The 18,935-nt window shown below is 35.3% G+C and overlaps 1 protein-coding gene across 1 annotated transcript in view; it reads left to right on the top strand.

Annotated features, from left to right (window-relative positions):
* COL25A1 (collagen type XXV alpha 1 chain) overlaps positions 1-18,935 on the top strand; it is a 445,201-nt gene that overhangs the window by 286,950 nt on the left and 139,316 nt on the right. The window contains exon 7 of the mRNA XM_035709664.2: positions 30-56. Within this exon, the coding sequence (XP_035565557.1) occupies positions 30-56 (27 nt within the window). The remainder of the gene's footprint in view (positions 1-29; positions 57-18,935) is intronic.

Raw genomic sequence — 18,935 nt, 5'->3', positions numbered from 1 at the left:
ATCTACCATCTCATTTTCCTACTCTACAGGGAGAACAAGGTGATCAGGGACCTCGGGTAAGTTGCATTCTTCCAGTCCTGGGCAGAAAGTTGGTTTTCAGCTCCAAACTTATTGAATTAAAGTAGCCCTGGCTTTATAACTGCTTTTGTGTCATGGTTTAGTAATAGCTGGCAAAAATACCATACCATGCCACTTGTTAGTGAAATGGCCTTAATAATAATTAATGAGTACCTCCTATAGCATTGCTTTAACTTGAAACCTTTAAATAGGACACTGTACAATAATTAGCCCTACTGGTTAAGGGCCAGATTCACTAGTAAAAAGTCAATAACAACCATCATTTTGTTTTGTTGGCCGTTGGGTCCTTCAGGTTTGCATGCATTGTTTTGTAATATAGAGGCTACTTGGATTCCTCTTAAATTTGGCCTTTTTCTGCAGTTAAACTTTATGTGCTATTGCATAAATATGTTATATTATAGATGAAAATATTAATGCATTTTATATTTTTATTCTTCATAAATTTGAATAATACTTACTTGAATTTCTTATTTTTTATAGATTTTTTTAAACAGATAAAAGATGTAATATAATTTAGCATCCCAGGGAGGAGGGGCATTCTTTTAGTCTTCTCAAATGTGGCTCTTCTAACCATTATAACACAATGGTGAATGCTTCGTTGTTACCTTGGTAGTGCCAAGTCCTCTGCTTCACATCTGTGCCTTATTACCCAAATGTTCAGACATACTGTTCCAATGATGTAGTGGCTCCGTTCAGACATACCTCTCAATTTTCTCATGTCACTATGCACAAAAGCGAGTATTTGGTTGAAGAGTCATTTTTTACAGTGGAAAAGCACTTTTAAAACATTCAGGTTGAAAACAGAAACTGTAGGTTTTGTAAGATTCACTGTGTGTAGTTAATTGTTGAGTTCATTTATAGTGCAGTCAAGGTTCTATTGCAAAAAATGTAGTTGATGCAAACTTGATAAGTTTGTAGTCTTATCTCTTCATGTTCATTAAACTAGATAAAAGGTATGCTATGATTTGTTTTCCTTCAGTTCTTCAGCCATTTCTTTATATAAAAATAATGACCATGCCTCAGAGCATTTTGTTTCTCATGGCAATTATTCTAGCGATGACTAACTTCAAGCTAAAAGCTGATGTTAATGGTTAAGGAGAGTAAACATCGTGATATCTGTCATAGATGTGAATGGAATAAAATTCTCATAAACTTAAATGATTAGAAGAAAGCCACTTGATCTGTATGTGGTGATTATTTCATATGGCATGTCTCCATGTACTGAGTATCAATTCTTTATACATGAAATATCAAAATCACTCAACTTGCCTTCTCCAGGTAAGGGGGAAGCTGTTTCCATTCTGAGAAATCTTCTTTTGGCAAAGGAAGTGAAGGGGTGGTTCACAGCTTAGCTGTCATCAATATGCACACAGTCCTCATTTTCAAAAAGGTGTGTTGGCTTTCATCGTTCCAAAAAGTGATGATTGATTATAAAGGTAGGCCAAATTTTCAGGATGAAACCTGAAACCATGTGAAATTCACCTGGTTTCATGTTGCATTACAAACTAAGACTTGGACCAGGTTCCTTGCAAGTTTGGCCAAAGTTCATGAACTGCTTTGACGAACCCAGACTGCCTTTCATACAGATTTCAGCCAGTTTTCACACTGACTAAGGCCAAGTTTCACACGATTCAGAAGCCATTTAACATTTCAGGTGCAAAGTGGCAAAAATTGATCTCATTTTCCCCACAATTTTGCTTTTTATTGGAGTTTGGATTGATTTTATCATGCAGGGTGAATCTTCATGGGTAAAAAAAAATCTAAAAGTTCCTGTGAAGTGTATGTGAATAAGAATGAGAACCTACCAAATTGCCTGTCTTTTCTCAGATTCCTAATTTAGAAACAAGGCAGGTCACATTTAGCGCTCTTTGAAAAATAAACCTCCCTTTCTAGTAAGAAAGTATTAGCGACTTATTAGGAAATTTACCATACTAAGATAGTAAAATGAAAGGTTTATATTTCCAGAAAAATCAAAAGTAAGTTAGAACTGGAAAAGTTTTCAATTTTAATGAAAATTCACTTTACTCACATCCTCCGTAGACACACTATTCCAGCTGATGCTCATGGAGACTTGCTTTTCTAAAATGTAGACCTTTGTGTTTGAATATCATGCCCATTTTTATCCTATCATAGTTTTTTAATTCAACTTTTTACATTTGTTTCAAGTAATTTATTTCTTTCCATAATTGACAAAATGACCCTCCATCATTTCAGTTCTTTGTTAGCTCACCTACTGTTATGGGGTTTCTACTGTTTCCTGAAGAAACAGGGCTTCTTGAAGACGGGCTCCATTTTTTTAAATCTTTTTTCTTTTTGGCTTCTGAGGTGTCAAACAGGAATATAGTAAGCCATATTATATGATTCAAAGCAGAAAAGTGTTGAAGATAATATAGACATTAAGCAGGTGAAACTATTTTTGAAACATTTGTACATATATTTAGCAATATACATTGAGCTTCTGTTATCTTCAAGATACCATGCTTAATACTTTAGAAACTGTAAATGGAGCCACAGTTTCTCTTTTCTACTACCACCAAATTCAACCTACTATCAGCTCATCTTCTTGATTACAGTAGCAGTCTTCCAAGTAATTTTGCTTCTACTCTTGACCCTGTGTAATCCATTTTCTACACAGCAGCCAGAGGGATCACTTTATATTGTAAATTAGATCATGTTACTCCCTGTTTTAAACCGTAGGATGAAATCCAAGCCACTTTTCTTGGCCTCCATTAACCTTCAAGATCTGGCCCTTGCCTAACTCTGTAATCTCATCTCACACCATTCTTCCCCTCCCCGAACTGTGCTCCAGCCACCTAGTCCTCTACGTGCACTTCAAACACATCCTACTCATTCCCAACTTGATCACTTTCTATTTGCTCTCTTCTGGTCTTCTGGTGATTGGGTTCTTCTTATCCCTGAGATTTCATCTCAAATACTTTTTTGGGGAGAACTTCTCTAACTACTCAATCTAAATCTGAGATTATCCTATTTTGTATATTTATTTATTTGCTTGTTATCTGTAAAACATGCCCCACCATTTATATGAACTCTATGAGAGCAAGGGCTTGGTCTATCTTGGTTCATACCACCATCAGCTAGAATGATAAGGACTCAATAAATATTTGTCGAATGTTAGAATAAAATATTATTATGTCATTACTGCCGTCAAGTTGCTAATAACTCATGGGTGCCTGAATAAGAAAACCAGGTGGTTGTATGTTATATGCCTTAAATAACAATGCCAAGAGATTCTAGATAACTGAACATTCTTCCATTTTAAATATAATTGGACACTGTGGAAGTGGTGACACTTGTGCTAGGACTTGATAAATGGATAATCTTTAGAAGAGAAGATGAAGAGCAAGCCGTTACACATTCCAAAAAGAAGAAATAATACAAACAATATTACACAAGTGGGAAATGACAGGATTCATTTAAGGACAATAATATTTTATTTGCCAAGTGTATAAGTTAAATATAGAAAAATTACATCATATAAGACTGAAATTTTTTATCAAAGTTATGTTATGGAGCATTTTGAATGTTTAAGTGTGATAGGCAGAAGGAGGACATTGAATATTTTTTAGTACATTTTTTATGTATATTACTGCCAGATTCTTTGGTGTTATTACCAAATGTTCTTTATGAAAATCTACTTGATGATGGTGTTTCATATGGAGTGGAATTGGAAGAGACTGAAAGGGCCCAGGAAAGTGTTAGTCATCCAGAACAAGGTCATAAGAACCTGAGCTATAAAGATAATGACCAGTCTTCAGTGAAGAAGTGAGCAGAGAGGATGGGCTGGCTCAGTCTGGAACATAAGGTATCATTGGAGGTAAGGGACCACACTCAGCAGAATGAGAAGCTGAGCAATGGGGAGGGGCTATGTTGGTGAGCCAAAGAAGAAATTCCAAAGGAGTCACCAAAATATGGGAAAGAGCTCCATGTTCTTTATGGAGCCTACCATATGGGTTTATTTTTCTCATATAATGAGAAGTTTGGAGAAGGTAGTTGATGGGGTTATTTATATAATTCAATGATGTAACTATGGAAGTCTGTCTGAATCTCTTGGCCTTACCTTTGTAATTGTAAGAAGGCTGCTTCAAGTCCAGCCACCACATCTATATCAATAGGGAAAATAAAAGGAGAGGAGTCTGTACCCAGAAAACAAAAATTTCCCCATGAATTTCATGGCAAACTTTTAGCTCATGTCTCATTGGCCAGACTATGTCATGTAGTGACCTCACAGCTAAAAGTGAACCAAAGAGACTGGAGTTGAAAAGGAAAGTCAGGTCATCTTGTAACCAAACCAACATGAGTTCACTCCTTGGTAAGGTATAGATAAAGGCTAGCACCAAGTGGAGTTGTCACACAAAGGAAACTTTATCTGTAGCAGATAAAGAGATCACAAGGAATAACTTCCAAAGCTATGACTCTCTGAGCAGGCATGAGTGGATTCCTTTTATTTAGGGTTAGGATGAATATTCAGCAAAGAGAGATTTGGCATCGCATGTAAAGGTGGGCATAAATTTGCACAGGTGTACTGAAAAAACATGCCTATACATGCATCGTACACTATGTTAATGAAGCTTTTGCTCCTCCCTGGGCAGAGACTTTACCATTATACTGAGGCATAGATAACTATTGGACAAGGGGAAGGGAGCTATGGGAATCCTCTAAGAGCTAGTATTAATAGGATCTTGGGATCTTGGGCTCGTTATCTCTCCAAGGCCTTGCTTCTACTCAGAACCTTGCCTCTTTGTATGCTGGAATACATCAATTGACCTTGAGTTCAGGTCATTATGGAGACCATTAGTGGATTTGTTAGTGGGGCCTGAAAAGACACAGTAGCTGATTAGGGGGGAAACATTTCTGAAGAGCAAACTTTAAGCTTTCTCCTAGTTTCAAGGTCATTAACCCTATGGGGCACAGTTTCAATCTCACCAATAGGATTTGCCACAAGTATCAAGCAAAAACTTAGACAAAGAGGGAAAACCAAGGATGTATGACACTAATAGAGGAGAAATTAATTAGAAAGAGTCTTCAAGCAGGGGTGGGAGATGAGTTCAATCTATACTGGATTTACATTCAGGTCTGTGATCGTTGGTGACTTGTGGCCAGGGTCAAGTTAAAAAAAAAAAAAATGCAGTCAGGGAATAAAACACTACTGAAGTGAAAATTCAGCACAAATCTTTTAATTGGATGTAGGGGCAGACATTGCAAAAGGTCAGAAAGACAGAGCTGAAGTTTCTGGTTTGATAAAATTTGTCAGAAGAATAAGTAAGTCAAATTTTAGTTATGTGGAATTTGTGATCTGGATGAATTATTTCACTGGAATAACATAGCAAACAATTGAAAGCATGAGACTGAGAATCTGAGGTGGTGCCATAACCATTCCATAGCTGGAGTGAACATTGAAACCCTGGAAGTGGAAAAATTGTGTGTGAGAGAGTGAAGTGAGAACCACTTTTAGGGAGTGGGACAAAGAAGGAGAATCAGAAAAGACAGTGAGCTTCATTTAAAGGCAAAACCAGGACACTACAATATTTGAACACTAAAGGATGAATTACTTAAAAAAAAATGGCCCATTAAATGCTCTCAATAAAAGGAAAGGACCGGGATGAGGCCTATAAAAAGCCTGTGGTTTTGATGTCCTGGGGTCATGAGGTATTAAGGGAGTATATTTTGTTAAGCAGTGGAAATCAGAGTGCAAGAAGTTATAAGGTAAATGGTAGGAAAGTTGACAATCTTTGAATACTGTTGATGGCATTTGATTTAGTGCAGAAGAAGGTGGGCTAACTTTTTTTGGCATGAGTTTTCTGTCAGTATGCATTGAACCAATTTTGAGTTTACAATTTTAGGTGTAGTGTAGCAACCGTAGATATCATTTGGTTTTATTCTACAAGACACTGAGTGTTAGATTTCCACCGATGAATGCATCCTGATGTTAGAATTGCACTTTCCTCCTTGCTTCCTGGGGAGATGTCATTACAGATTTGCCATTAATCTTCAGTATATTTCTGCAAACATCATACTTCAGTTAGGTCTTTGGGCTGTATAGTGGGGATGGTGCTTTTTCTGTGATGTCAATCACCAAGACTGTGTTCCATTTCAGCCTCCTAAATTTGTGTGACAGAGTTCCGAGACTGTGACTGTACTGTGTATTCAGGCAAAGGTTGAAGACCTGCTGTCAGGGAGTTGTAGGGGCATTCCTAGACTGAACAAACATTGGACCAAGAAGTAATACCTCCCACATCATAATTATAATCACTAATTACTTAGTCTTACCTTTCCAGGTAAGTTGCACACATCATCTCTAAGCCTTACTGTGGTTCAGGAAGATAGGATACCAGGAAAGAAAAGTAGGAAAAGTGCATGCACTGGGGTGAATGATTATATCAACATGGGCTGGGGTCAAGCTGGACTGGCATCAAATTCTGACTCCCACTATCTGCTCCTATGGTTATGACAAGAATTAAATAAAATAATGTCTGAAAAAATCTATAGCAAGTCCTTTACAGATCATAGGTGATCATTCTGTCCATAATGCATATGAAGAATCTGGGGTAAAGTAACTTGCCCAAGTTTACATAATTTGTAAGTTGTAGGAAAATGGATTCGTACCTAGCTCTCTCGACCCCTAGTTTGTACCTTTCCAGTGGGTCAGGCTGTTCCCCTATCAACAAGGTAGTTGATATAGTCATCAAGCTCAATGTGAAACAACAGGGATGACAAAAATACCTATGGCTCAAATAATAACACCAATAACAATAAGCAATTTTATTGATCTCTTAAAATGCATCAACCATTCTATGAAGACATATCTTATTTCAACAACCATGTGAAATACTTGCTTTCATTATTTCCATTTAATAGATGAGGAAACAAAGATTTAGAAAGTTTAAATATTTTGTTCACAACAACAGAGCCAGTAGGTGACAGAGCCAGGATTTGAGGGTAGGTACTTACAGATTACATTTTCCATATATTTTCTCATTTATCCTCAAAAGTAACTCTATGAATTAGTAGCATAAATAAGAATATGACCATTTTTTAAAAGACTTATTTTAGAGAGAGTGTGATTGGGGGAGGGGCAGAGAGAAAGGAAGAGAGAATTTTAAGCAGATTTCCCACTGAGCACGGAGCTCAACAGGAGGCTTGATCTCACAACCCATGAGATCACAAGCTGAGCTGAAACTGATTTGAATGCTTAAACAACTGAGCCACCTTGATTGACACCCCATCATATGACTATTTTTTTTTCTAACGGGGATTGAGCTCAAGCTCAGGTTAAATGATTTGTACAAGTTCTTTGCACACTCTACCATAAGACAATGCTGGGAATCAAACCCAGATTTCAAGTTTTGCTCTCTTTTCATGATAGCAAGCTGCCTGCAGGTGGCTGCCAGGACCTTTTCAACTTTAAAGTTCCATGCCTCTGTGAATGAGAGCGAAACATCTGGAGAACACAAGTGCAAATAGGAGCATCTTTTCCTTGGCTGTCATGGTAGCCTCAGTCTTTACAATTCATGCACTGTTGACCCACCCGCCAGAAAACAAATGAGTAAATGCCTCATAGTCATACCCAAGAACCTCATGTAACATGAGGAAATGGGAAAATGTTGATCCCCATCCAAGGCACATCAGAATACCTAGTTACCTTGTGATGATACAATTTTTCTTCTCAACTTGATGGCACCAATTTGAAGATTATAGTATAATACCAAGATCTCAGTATATTAGCTACTAGTAGTTTTTTTTTCTTTAGGATGCATGACCAGATGAATAAAATCTGCTTTCTCCTGTTCATAATGCTGTGTTTACACTGTTCTACAGGTATTTTGTTGTTTCTGCTCTTATTCTGAGCCTCTGTTTGCAAAAAAATTGCTTTGTATTTCTTCATCACTCACAGAACCTGATTGTCAAGTGTAAAAGACTTGAGACTTTCAAGGCTTTTCCCATTGTTGTCTGCACCCATTACTACTATTACCATCACTTCAAAGAGGATTTGTTTGCCCAGATCTTAAGGGACCCTGCCCCTGTCATGAATCAGAGCCCTGGGAATCACAATGATACTCAAGACTTTGATGTTAATAGCTCATATTTCTTTTCTCTATCTTAGTGACTTAAAACATATTTTTAAAAATAAGCAAAACTGTTTTAATGTTTAATCCTGTCTTTTTAAATTAGGGTACTATGTTGCTCCAAAATTGTGTCAAATATATCAATCAAATTTGGCAATAAAATGAACAAACATCATGAAGTTATCTTTTGACTATACATTAATCTTCTAATCGGTTGGCTACTATCGCCTTGCCAAATGACACAGAGGCCTGATAAGTAAAAGATTTAATGGTTTTTGGTCTTAACATCATCAGCCAACAGCTGGTTTTGAATGAGTCCTGAGCTCTCACAGTTTCAGTAAGCCACCCAGGAGCTCTGCTTAACTATTTTCATAAAATTCTTTCTCTTCCCAATGTATTCAAGTAAATTTTCACAACAGCTGGGACTACACAAATCTGATAGCATCTTAAAAAAATCTTCAACAAGACAGATTAAGTTCCAGAAGAGGACAGCATTTAGAAGTTTATTTTATTATCTTAACCTTTGTTGACTTGAATGATTAAACAGATTCTTTGGCTCTGCTAAAACATTTAGGCCTGGATATTAATTTGATGTCCTTATTTACTTAACCCTTGCCTTTCTCTTCAGCCCTAATGAATACACTACTCATTTGGTACTGAATGTATTGCCTGAGAAAAGGGAAGGGATATAACACAATGGAAAGAAATAAATTGTGAGAAAATTATTTTAATGCTTTCCAGATTCAGCAGAAGTTGGTTGGCATGGAAACAGCAAGCTCATTAAAATTTGCAAACGTTCTTGTTGTATTTTTTATAATCAGAGTTCTCTTTTGAGTGTTCTCTGTCATACTTCAAATCACTAGGAGCAGGTATTGAATTAAATCTAGGAACATTTGTAAATGTGTCCTGATGTGGGTTACTTTATTTATTTATTTTAAAGATTTTATGTATTTATTCATGAGAGACATAGAAAGAGAGAGGCAGAGACACAGGCAGAGGGAGAAGCAGGACTCCATGCAGGGAGCCTGATGTGGGACTTGATCCCGGGTCTTGCCAGGATCACGCCCTGGGTGGAAGGCAGACGCTAAACTGCTGAGCCACCCAGGGATCCCCTGTGGGTTACTTTAAAAAAATAAATTATTTCTGCAAACAATTGTTGATATGTAGACAATATTTCCCTTGGAATTCAGTGTTGTGAATTATATCTCCATTATTGATTGTGTGGCCGAGCTTATCAAATAAGAAAAAGACAACACTTTAGGTCTTGTACAATTTTGTCTCATGTAAAAAACTATGTAAGTAAATCTATAAATACAGTAATCCAATGGAGTAAACTTTTATACAAAATATTTGGAAGTAAAAGTGAACAATTTACAAATCTTTATATTAAGACAACAAAAACAAAATTGTGGAAAGCTTGAGATTTGAACCTTTTATTGAAAATTCTATTAATGACCACAGATGTATTAAAATAAAAAAAAATCCAATCCTAAACGTATCCTCCAACAATGAATTCTGGAGAATGATGCCAACCAGTTTAAACAGCCATTGGATTTTCTTTCAGTGTTTTTAATGTAGTGACCTTCACAATAAAATAATTATTCATTCCATTTTATGAAGTAAAGGAAATATTTCATTTGTCCACACTCTGTGCTCATTGTTTAAATAAACTGCAGTAGTTTCCTTTTTACTTCTGTACAATTATCTAGATATATACCTTTTAATCTTTTCAGGCTAATGTGTACCATTTCATATTTTTCTTAAAATTGAGTGGAATGAAATATTTTTGAAGAAAAAGGATACATGTGTATATATTTAATATTATTCCATTTATATTTTTTGCATGAATTTTTATAAGTTCTTACAGGTGTTTTCTAAATAAATTAAATAATTCGTTGATACATTCATGATTCTATCAAATATAAAATATACATATTTTATTCTTTTTATCTTATATTTAAGCAAGTTAATTTTCACTTGAATTCAAATATAAGACCTATATTTATTAATCCATATAGTATGCAGCTATAGTTTGCATTAATGCCTGCAAACTGAAGTATATAATAAAATACACAGAGAAAGATAAACTTGGGTTGGTGACTTTTAATATTAAATAAGGACAAGAAAGTAAGCCTTTAAATAAATATATTCAAATTTGTATTTGAATGGACAAAGAATTAAACATGGCTGATAATATCTATGAATAATGAACATATTGCAAGTAGGAAATACAGAAATTTTAAAGCAATTTACACTAACAAAATCCAACACCATTCCCACTATTCTTCCATCACTTCCAAATGCAGCATTATAGTTGCAACAAAAATGTTAATGAAGTGGATATACCAAATAAAAATTGAGAACGTATGAAATAGCAGGTTTTAAATAGTAAATCATTAAGGGATGCAGAAGGGACTAGAATACAGCTCTATACTTTTGAGTCTTCCCCTCAGAATGAGTGGAATAATGGCTTATGCATTGACAGATGGTGTTTAGGGAAAACAGTTCCTGTAGGTCTGAATGAGATGGGTCTCTGGAAAGTCATTTAGTGCCAAACAGCAGCACCCTTTCATAAGCATACCTGCACTAATGTGTCCAGCAGCTCCTGGTAGCAGACATAGCCTATAAATCACAAGTGGCAAACAGGACTGGCTTTGTCGAAAAATAATGTCAGTTGCAAGGTCTCACTTCAAATGCAGTTCTATAGTGACTTTAGACAGAGACAGAAATCTTTGATTTTTCACCTCTTAGAAGTCAGTTAAATTTTGTTTGAAAACTGCTGATATTCAGAGAAGTCTTTACTGATATACTAGTTTTTTTAATATTTTGCACAAACTTTTGAATTATTTAACACATGCACAAATAAACACAGTAGCAGTAAGAATAAAAATAATAGCAATAGTAATAATGTAACATTATTGTTTTCCTCATTCCAAATGCCAAGAAAACTGGGCAGTTTTATCATGCTTTATTATTTGTGAGTCTAGCATGAATCTGTTAATAAAGGAACTTTAGGGGTGGAAAAGGTAATATCAAAACCCTCTAATGTAGTATTTGAAACATCAAAAAACTAGTAACATTCATTCCAAGACAGGAATTTTAGATACAGGCCTGAAAGAATTCACTAGAATTAAGAACGAAGATAGGGAAATGATGATAGATAAGCAAGAGGAAAGAGAAATTGATGTGGCACAGTGTCAGTGATGTTATGGTTTGAAGCCCATGTCATGTGATGTGAACTAGAGAAACTAACTGTAACACTAGGATGTGCAGTGGAGCAACAGGTGGTAATTCTGCATCGTTCCCATGTCTTCATATCAGCCTGAACATTCTGAGTTTATTGGCAGTTGAGAAAAAAGACTGAGTTACCACCGAATTTTTTATTAAGATTATATTTCATTGTTGTTTTAGTTTCTTTATGCCCTGGACCTTTCATCAGGCTTATTTTCAGAAGCTGAGTTCATCTATTAAAATTGTGGCCCAACCTCTGTATCTCACCCAAGTCTTGAGCCCATTGTGACTTAGTGGAGGTCATTACCTTGTGAGATTTTCAGAATGGCTTAAGGGAAATTCTGCTGGTAAGGTAGGAAGTATAGAATGAGGGGTGTGGCTCAGGAAGACATGCCCGAATGCAGAGCACACCAGAGAATCTTCTAAAATATGCCTGGTTTTAAGCTGCATAGCCTGTGTTATTTTGTCTTTCTCAAGGTTTACAAGTTGTTTCTCATATTAAGAATTATCAGACACGGGCAGCCCGGGTGGCTCAGCAGTTTAGCGTCAACTTCAGCCCAGGGCATGATCCTAGAGACCCGGGATCGAGTCCCACTTGGGGCTCCCTGCATGGAGCCTGCTTCTCCCTCTGCCTGTGCCTCTGCCTTTCTCTCTCTCTCTGCATCTCTCATGAATATATAAATAAAATCTTAAAAATTATCTAACACTTGTTTTTGCATAGTCAATTGATTAAAAAATTATACTGTATGTCACTCTGTATGCATGAGTTTGTACATATATCAATTTTCATCAGAGAATTATTCTATCTGTAGAGGTATTTTATATTCATATATCATGTGTGAATATTTACTTAAAATTACAGTTGCCTATATATCTTGGTTAAAAAATTCCCCACGAGTATAGATAATTATTAACATATACAAGCTCTAGATACACTCAAATGTAAGCCATTTTTGTTTATTCTTTAATTCCTATTAAGAAAAGATAAGCAATGGTCAACAGACACATGAAAAGATGCTCAACATCACTAATCCTCAGGGAAATGCTTATCAAAATCACAATGAATAATCACCTCACACCAGTCAGAAGGGCTAGCTTCAAAAAGATAAGAAATAACAAGTATTGGCAAGGATGTGGACAAAAGGGAACCCTCATGCACTCTTGGCCGGAATGTAAATTGGCACAACCACTGTCGAAAACAGTATGGAAGTTCCTCAAAAAATTAAAAATAAAAACACCAGATGATTCAGTAATTCTACTAGTGGGTATTTACCCAAAGAAAATGAAAACATGAATTCAAAAAGATATATGTATTCCTATGTTTATTGCAGCATTATTTACAGTAGCCAAGATATGGAAGCAACCTGAGTATCCATCAATAGACAAATGAATAAAAAAGATGTACATGTAAATATGCACAATGTACATATATATATGCACAATGTATTAGCCATAAAAAAAGAATGAACTCTTGCCATTTGTGACAACACAGATAGACCTAGAGGGTCTTATGCTAAGTGAAATAAGTCAGAAAAAAATATCATATGATTACACTTATATGTGGAACCTAAAAAAACAAAACGAAGGAGTAAACAACAAAACAAGCAGACTTTTAAATACAGAGAACAAACTGATCATTGGCAAAATTGATAAAGAGGATTAAAAGGTACAGACTTCTATTTATAAAATAAATAAGTCGCAGAGATGAAAAGTACAACATAGAGAATACAGTCAAAGTATTGTGGAAAGATGAAAGAAGGAAGGAAGGAAGGAAGGAAGGAAGGAAGGAAGGAAGGAAGAAAGAAAGAAAGAAAGAAAGAAAGAAAGAAAGAAAGAAAGAAAGAAAGAAAGAAAAAGAAACGCCGGAACACCTGCACCCCGATGTTTATAGCAGCAATGTCCACAATAGCCAAACTGTGGAAGGAGCCTCGGTGTCCATCGAAAGATGAATGGGTAAAGAAGATGTGGTTTATGTATACAATGGAATATTACTCAGCCATTAGAAACGACAAATACCCACCATTTGCTTTGACGTGGATGGAACTGGAGGGTATTATGCTGAGTGAAGTAAGTCAATCAGAGAAGGACAAGCATTATATGGTTTCATTCATTTGGGGAATATAAAAAATAGTGAAAGGGAATAAAGGGGAAAGGAGAAAAAATGAGAGGGAAATATCAGAAAGGGAGACAGATTATGAAAGACTCCTAACTCGGGGAAACGAACTAGGGGTGGTGGAAGGGGAGGTGGATGGGGGGTGGGGGTGACTGGGTGACGGGCACTGAGGTGGGCACTTGACGGGATGAGCACTGGGTGTTATTCTATATGTTGGGCAAATTGAACACCAATAAAAAATAAATAAATAGAAGAAGGAAAGAAGAAAGAAAGAAAGAAAGAAAGAAAGAAAGAAAGAAAGAAAGAAAGAAAGAAAGAAAAAGAAGAAAGAAAGAAAGAGAGAAAGAAAAGAAAAGAAAGAAAAGAAAAGAAAAGAAAAAAGAAAAGAAAAGAAAGGAAGAGAGTAAGAAAGAACGAATGAATAAAAGAAAGAAAAGGATGGAAAGAAGGAAGGAAGAAAGGGCAAACATCCAAAACAATCCATGATGTTTTATTGGATTAAATTGATATATCTTCCTTAACTCTTTTTTAAAAATTACGTTTTTATTCAGTATGACATTGCAGAATTTTTAAAGAGAATATAAATTAACTTTTAATAATTTAATGCTTAATTTTTCTTCTTGCATGTTTTAGCCTGCAAGGAAGATTGTTCCCAATGTTCCCATACAAAGTAAGATGGAAACCATCATGATGACAGTTCTTGACCAGTACATGAAAAATTGGCTCTGTCATTGTAGTAGTCTATTGATTAAGCTTTTTTGGCTTAATACTAATTAATTATTTGACAAATATTTGCCTTGACTTGAATATCAGAGAAAAGTTTGAGAGCTAACTCAGAACTCATTAGTATTTTCTTAGCTATCTTACTTCCTTAGAATTTTTAGTGGTTGAGAAAGTCATAAGGTTCTAGAATGCCAGCACTAGAATTTCCTTTTAGGGCTATAATTTTTTTTATATGAAGGGGACTCAAGTATATTCTTTGAATTTAATGTAAGTTATAGCAGCATCTTGTAATTTTTCTATCCTGATTCTTCCTTATTCTCAATTTCTTTTTTATCCTACTGAACTGTTCTTTGAGAAAGTAAAGATTGTAAATCATTAGTACAGTTTGATCAAGTGTTTTGAAAATCAGAAACTATATCGTCTTTATTAGCATGGCTGTTATCCATCATATGGTAAAAAGCTGCTAGCTACAACTTAACCATTTTTATTGATTTTTTAAACACTTCTTTGATATTATGTCTTTATTATTTAAAGACTTCATATAACAATCAGTATAATTTTGATAATGAGAACAATAGTTAGGAATATTTAATTATGTTATTCTTTCACTGCCAAGTTGATAACTACTCGGTTTTTTGTTTTGTTTTGTTTTTAAAGATTTTATTTATTTATTCATGAGAGACACACACAGAGAGGCAGAGACAGAGGCAGAGGGAGAAGCAGGCCTGGTGCAAGGAGCTTGATGTGGGACTCCATCCCGGGATCACGCCCTGAGCCAAAGGCAGCCACTTAACTGCTGAGCCACCCAGGCGTCCCTAACTACTCTGTTTAAATTGAGAACTTCACCCCTACACTCCCCACTTTCATTTTCTTGTATAGATAAACACACATTATTTTGCTTTTGACAAAGTGATATTTCTAAAGAACCTTCGATGTTAGGAAATTCTAGAATATAACCTTATAAAGCCATTTTTAACAAAGCCATTTTTGTTGCCTTTTTTTGCTTAGTACTAAAATTACTTTTTCATCTTGCAAACTTTTGTTTAGTAGTCATTCACAATTATTCAATAATATTATTAAAGAAAATTAATTTTGAGAAGTTACAGGAAAATGGGAATATCTGGCAATCTATTAGACATTTCGGATTTGTTCAGAAAATTAATGTAGAGATTTACAACTTCACCCTTCATTTTACACTTTGCAGCAGAAAAGTCAAACAAAATCAAGATAGAGAAAGCTTGCTATGTCACCAGCACAATGTCGAACATTAATGCTGTAACTCTATACTGGCCTGTGGTATTACTTCCACTTTGGAGCTCTGTCTTTCTAATAAAATGTGTCAGAGAAGAATGCAAAGTTTGAGTCATGGTATCTACCTCGAATCTTATATAGTAACTGTTATAATAACTCAAGATTTTTAGAATGTGTCAAATGAAATGGCATGTGCCAACAGGGTTGTAGTTTGAGAACCTGTCACAATTTATATGGGATTGCCTTTTAGGGTAGAGAGTAACACCCTTAATTGTAGCAGGGTAAAGGAATTCGAAGTCTTTATTTTTCCTTATTTTTGAAAATGTACACTATTTTGTGCAACCTCTCCTCAGATGAGAGGCTACAAACTGGTAGCTTGTGGACCAGATTCTGAGAGGAGATAAATTTTATTTGTCTTTCCCAAATTAGTTGCTAACATTTTAGTTTTGGGCAATTTCATGTAAAATTTTTTAATTAAAAAGCACTGTTGACATGCAATGTTATACTAGTTTCAGGTGTACCATGTAATTATTTGACATTTATATACATTAGGAAATGCCTGCCATGATAAGTGTATTAACATCTGTCACCATACAAGGTTACTACAATATAATTTTTTTATTCCTCTTGGAAAATTGGAATATCTGTAACCAGTGAATACACATTCTTATATAATTTCAGTTGGCTGAGGCTGAATTAAGTCTATCTTCCTTAAAAAATAATAATTTTTTAAATTTATTTTTGCCAGAGAGAGAGAGAGAGCAAGTATGTGCATGAGTGGTGGAGTGGGGTAGGGAGGGACAGAGAAGCAGACTCTCGCTGAGCAGGGAGCTGGATGCGGCACTCAATCTCAGGACCTTGGAATCATGACCTGAGCAAAGCAGACACTTAACCGACTGAGCCACCCAGGTGCCCCAGTCTATCTGCTTTAGATGGAACATGCATTCTTCATTACACACAGTGACACCTAGTTGATCTTACTTTATTTATTTACATACGTACATTGTCCCTGTTGGCATTGGAGTTTGCAATACCTGAAACAGAGATTAAGATTATTTTGCCTCTGATACTATGATAACAAAGCTCATCAAAATATGCAGACACACAGGTAACAAAACAATTAATGACATTTATTTTCCAGGAAGAAGGCTCCATTATTCCCTTTAATTTATATACCATTTGTTTTTAAATTACATAGAATTCTTCTTACATTGGTGATTGTCAATCTATGGTACTATGGAATTTTATATTTAGTACACTCATCTGTTCAAAGGTGATAATTAGTACTAGTTCATCTTGCCCATCTTGCCATTTGCAGCAATGTGGATGGACCTAGAGGGTATTATGCTAAGTGAAATAAGTCAGACAAAGAAAAATACCATAAGATTTCACATATATGTGGAATCTAAAAAACAAAAGAAATTAAAAAAAACAAGCTGAAAGCTGAATCTGACCTGTAAATACGGAGAATAAACTGGTTGTTGCCAGAGGGGGGGAATAGGCAAAATCGGTGAGATGGAGTAGGGGATACAGGCATCCAGTTATGGAAGGAATCAGTCACGGGAATAAAAGGTATAGCATAAAGAATATAATCAATGGTATTGTAATAGGATTGTATTGTGACAGATGGAAACTACAATTGTGAGCATAGCATAACCTGAAACTAATATAATATTGTATTTTATAACATACAAAGTTATTGAATCACTATGTTATACACCTGAAACTAATGTAACATTGTGTGTCAACTATACTCAAATGAAAAAACATAATACTATTTCAAACTTGGTAGTTTTTAAAATCAAGTATCAATATAATTTATGTTATCTTAAAGATTTTGGGGCAATTAAAGTATTAAGTATGAATTGTAGAATAACAAAATTTTCAGTTATCCCAGTTGTATATAAAATAGAATAATAAGGGATCCCTGGGTGGCACAGCGGTTTGGCGCCTGCCTTTGGCCCAGGGCGCGATCCTGGAGACCCGGGATCGAATCCCACATCAGGCTCCTGGTGCATGGAGCCTGCTTCTCCCTCTGCCTGTGTCTCTGCCTCTCTCTGTGTGTCTCTCATGAATAAATAAAATCTTAAAAAAAAAAAAGAAAGAAACAATGAAGACTTTGAAGACTTGTATTTCAGAGTCATTCCTCTGAGGAAAAATTTGACCCCAAATTTCAGAATTTTCTTCGGGTTTTTCTTAAAAGTATAGATGTTGGTTTATTACTGAAGATGATATATAGTTTAGACATCTATATAGATTGTAGTTGAAATTCATAGGTATTTAAAATCATAATACAAAGTTAGTTTCATATTTTTTATTGGACCCAAATAATTTCCTTTATAATACTAGTCAGTATACTTCTGGAAACATTCTTATTTTAAGGCACTGTGTATATTTTCTGGGTTTTTGTTGTGGTGGTTGCAGAGTGGATTAATGGAAACATCTCCCCTTATAGCACTTCTAGCAAAATAGTCTTGGAACACCAATAAAAAACAAGTTCATAAATTGTTTAGAATTGCCTTTTATAGCTATACTGACAAATCTTAAGGAAAGGACTAATTTGGGCTAGTATTATTTGATCTTTTTTTCCCCTGTGTCCTCTTTGGTATAAAATTAAATTGAAACCTGATTTTTCTGAGTGCAGCAAATACACAATTTGAGGGTATGGTCCAAAAAAATTTTTTATTTTATTTATTTATGCATGAGAGACACACACAGAGAGAGAGGCAGAGACATAGGCAGAGGGAGAAGCAGGCTATCTGTGGTAGCCCAATGTGGGACTCAATCCCGGGACTCCAGGATCAAGCCCTGAGCCGAAGGCAGATGCTCAATCACTGAACCACCCAGGCATCCCCCACAAAAAATTTTTAAAATAGCTTTAAAGGGTCCTATAAGGCAGATTATATTTTGTTTTATGGAAGAGTTGTAAGCATTTGAAACATTTCTTATATTGTTTTTAACTGCTGGGTAATACAGGAACTAAAAAATTCACTGTTTGTTAGAATTATAAATCTTTTGGCATGCCAGAAAAGGTTTCTAGATAAATCTTGATTGTTCAATTTTAAAAAGGTGCTACGGAGGCAGATGATATGGGTAACAAATTTAACTTACTGCTACATTAAAATTAATTTATCTTATAATATCAAAATAAATTCATTTTGGAGCCAGCCAATTGCCTAAAAACTCTTGCAGGGTGTTCTAAGCTCATAGTTCTTGAGTTTTGTTCAAACATCTCCAAGGACAAGGAGCTCACTCACTCTATTACAAAGCAGGTTAATAATTATAGACAATTCTGAGTATTAGCAGGCAGACTAATAATTATGGGCAGTTCTAAATATTACAAAGTAATTAAATCATTTACTCAATAAGTATTTATTGTTACTTCTTTTGAATCAACATCTGCTGTTCTGTACTTCCTCTACCTTTAGTTTTAATCTTGCCTTCTGAACTAATTC

This window comes from Canis lupus, chromosome 32 (assembly GCF_003254725.2).
Source record: "Canis lupus dingo isolate Sandy chromosome 32, ASM325472v2, whole genome shotgun sequence".
NCBI classification, from domain to species: Eukaryota; Metazoa; Chordata; class Mammalia; order Carnivora; family Canidae; genus Canis; species Canis lupus.
Note: the sequence above shows the minus strand (reverse complement) of the source record. Positions and strands in the feature narration are given on the sequence as shown.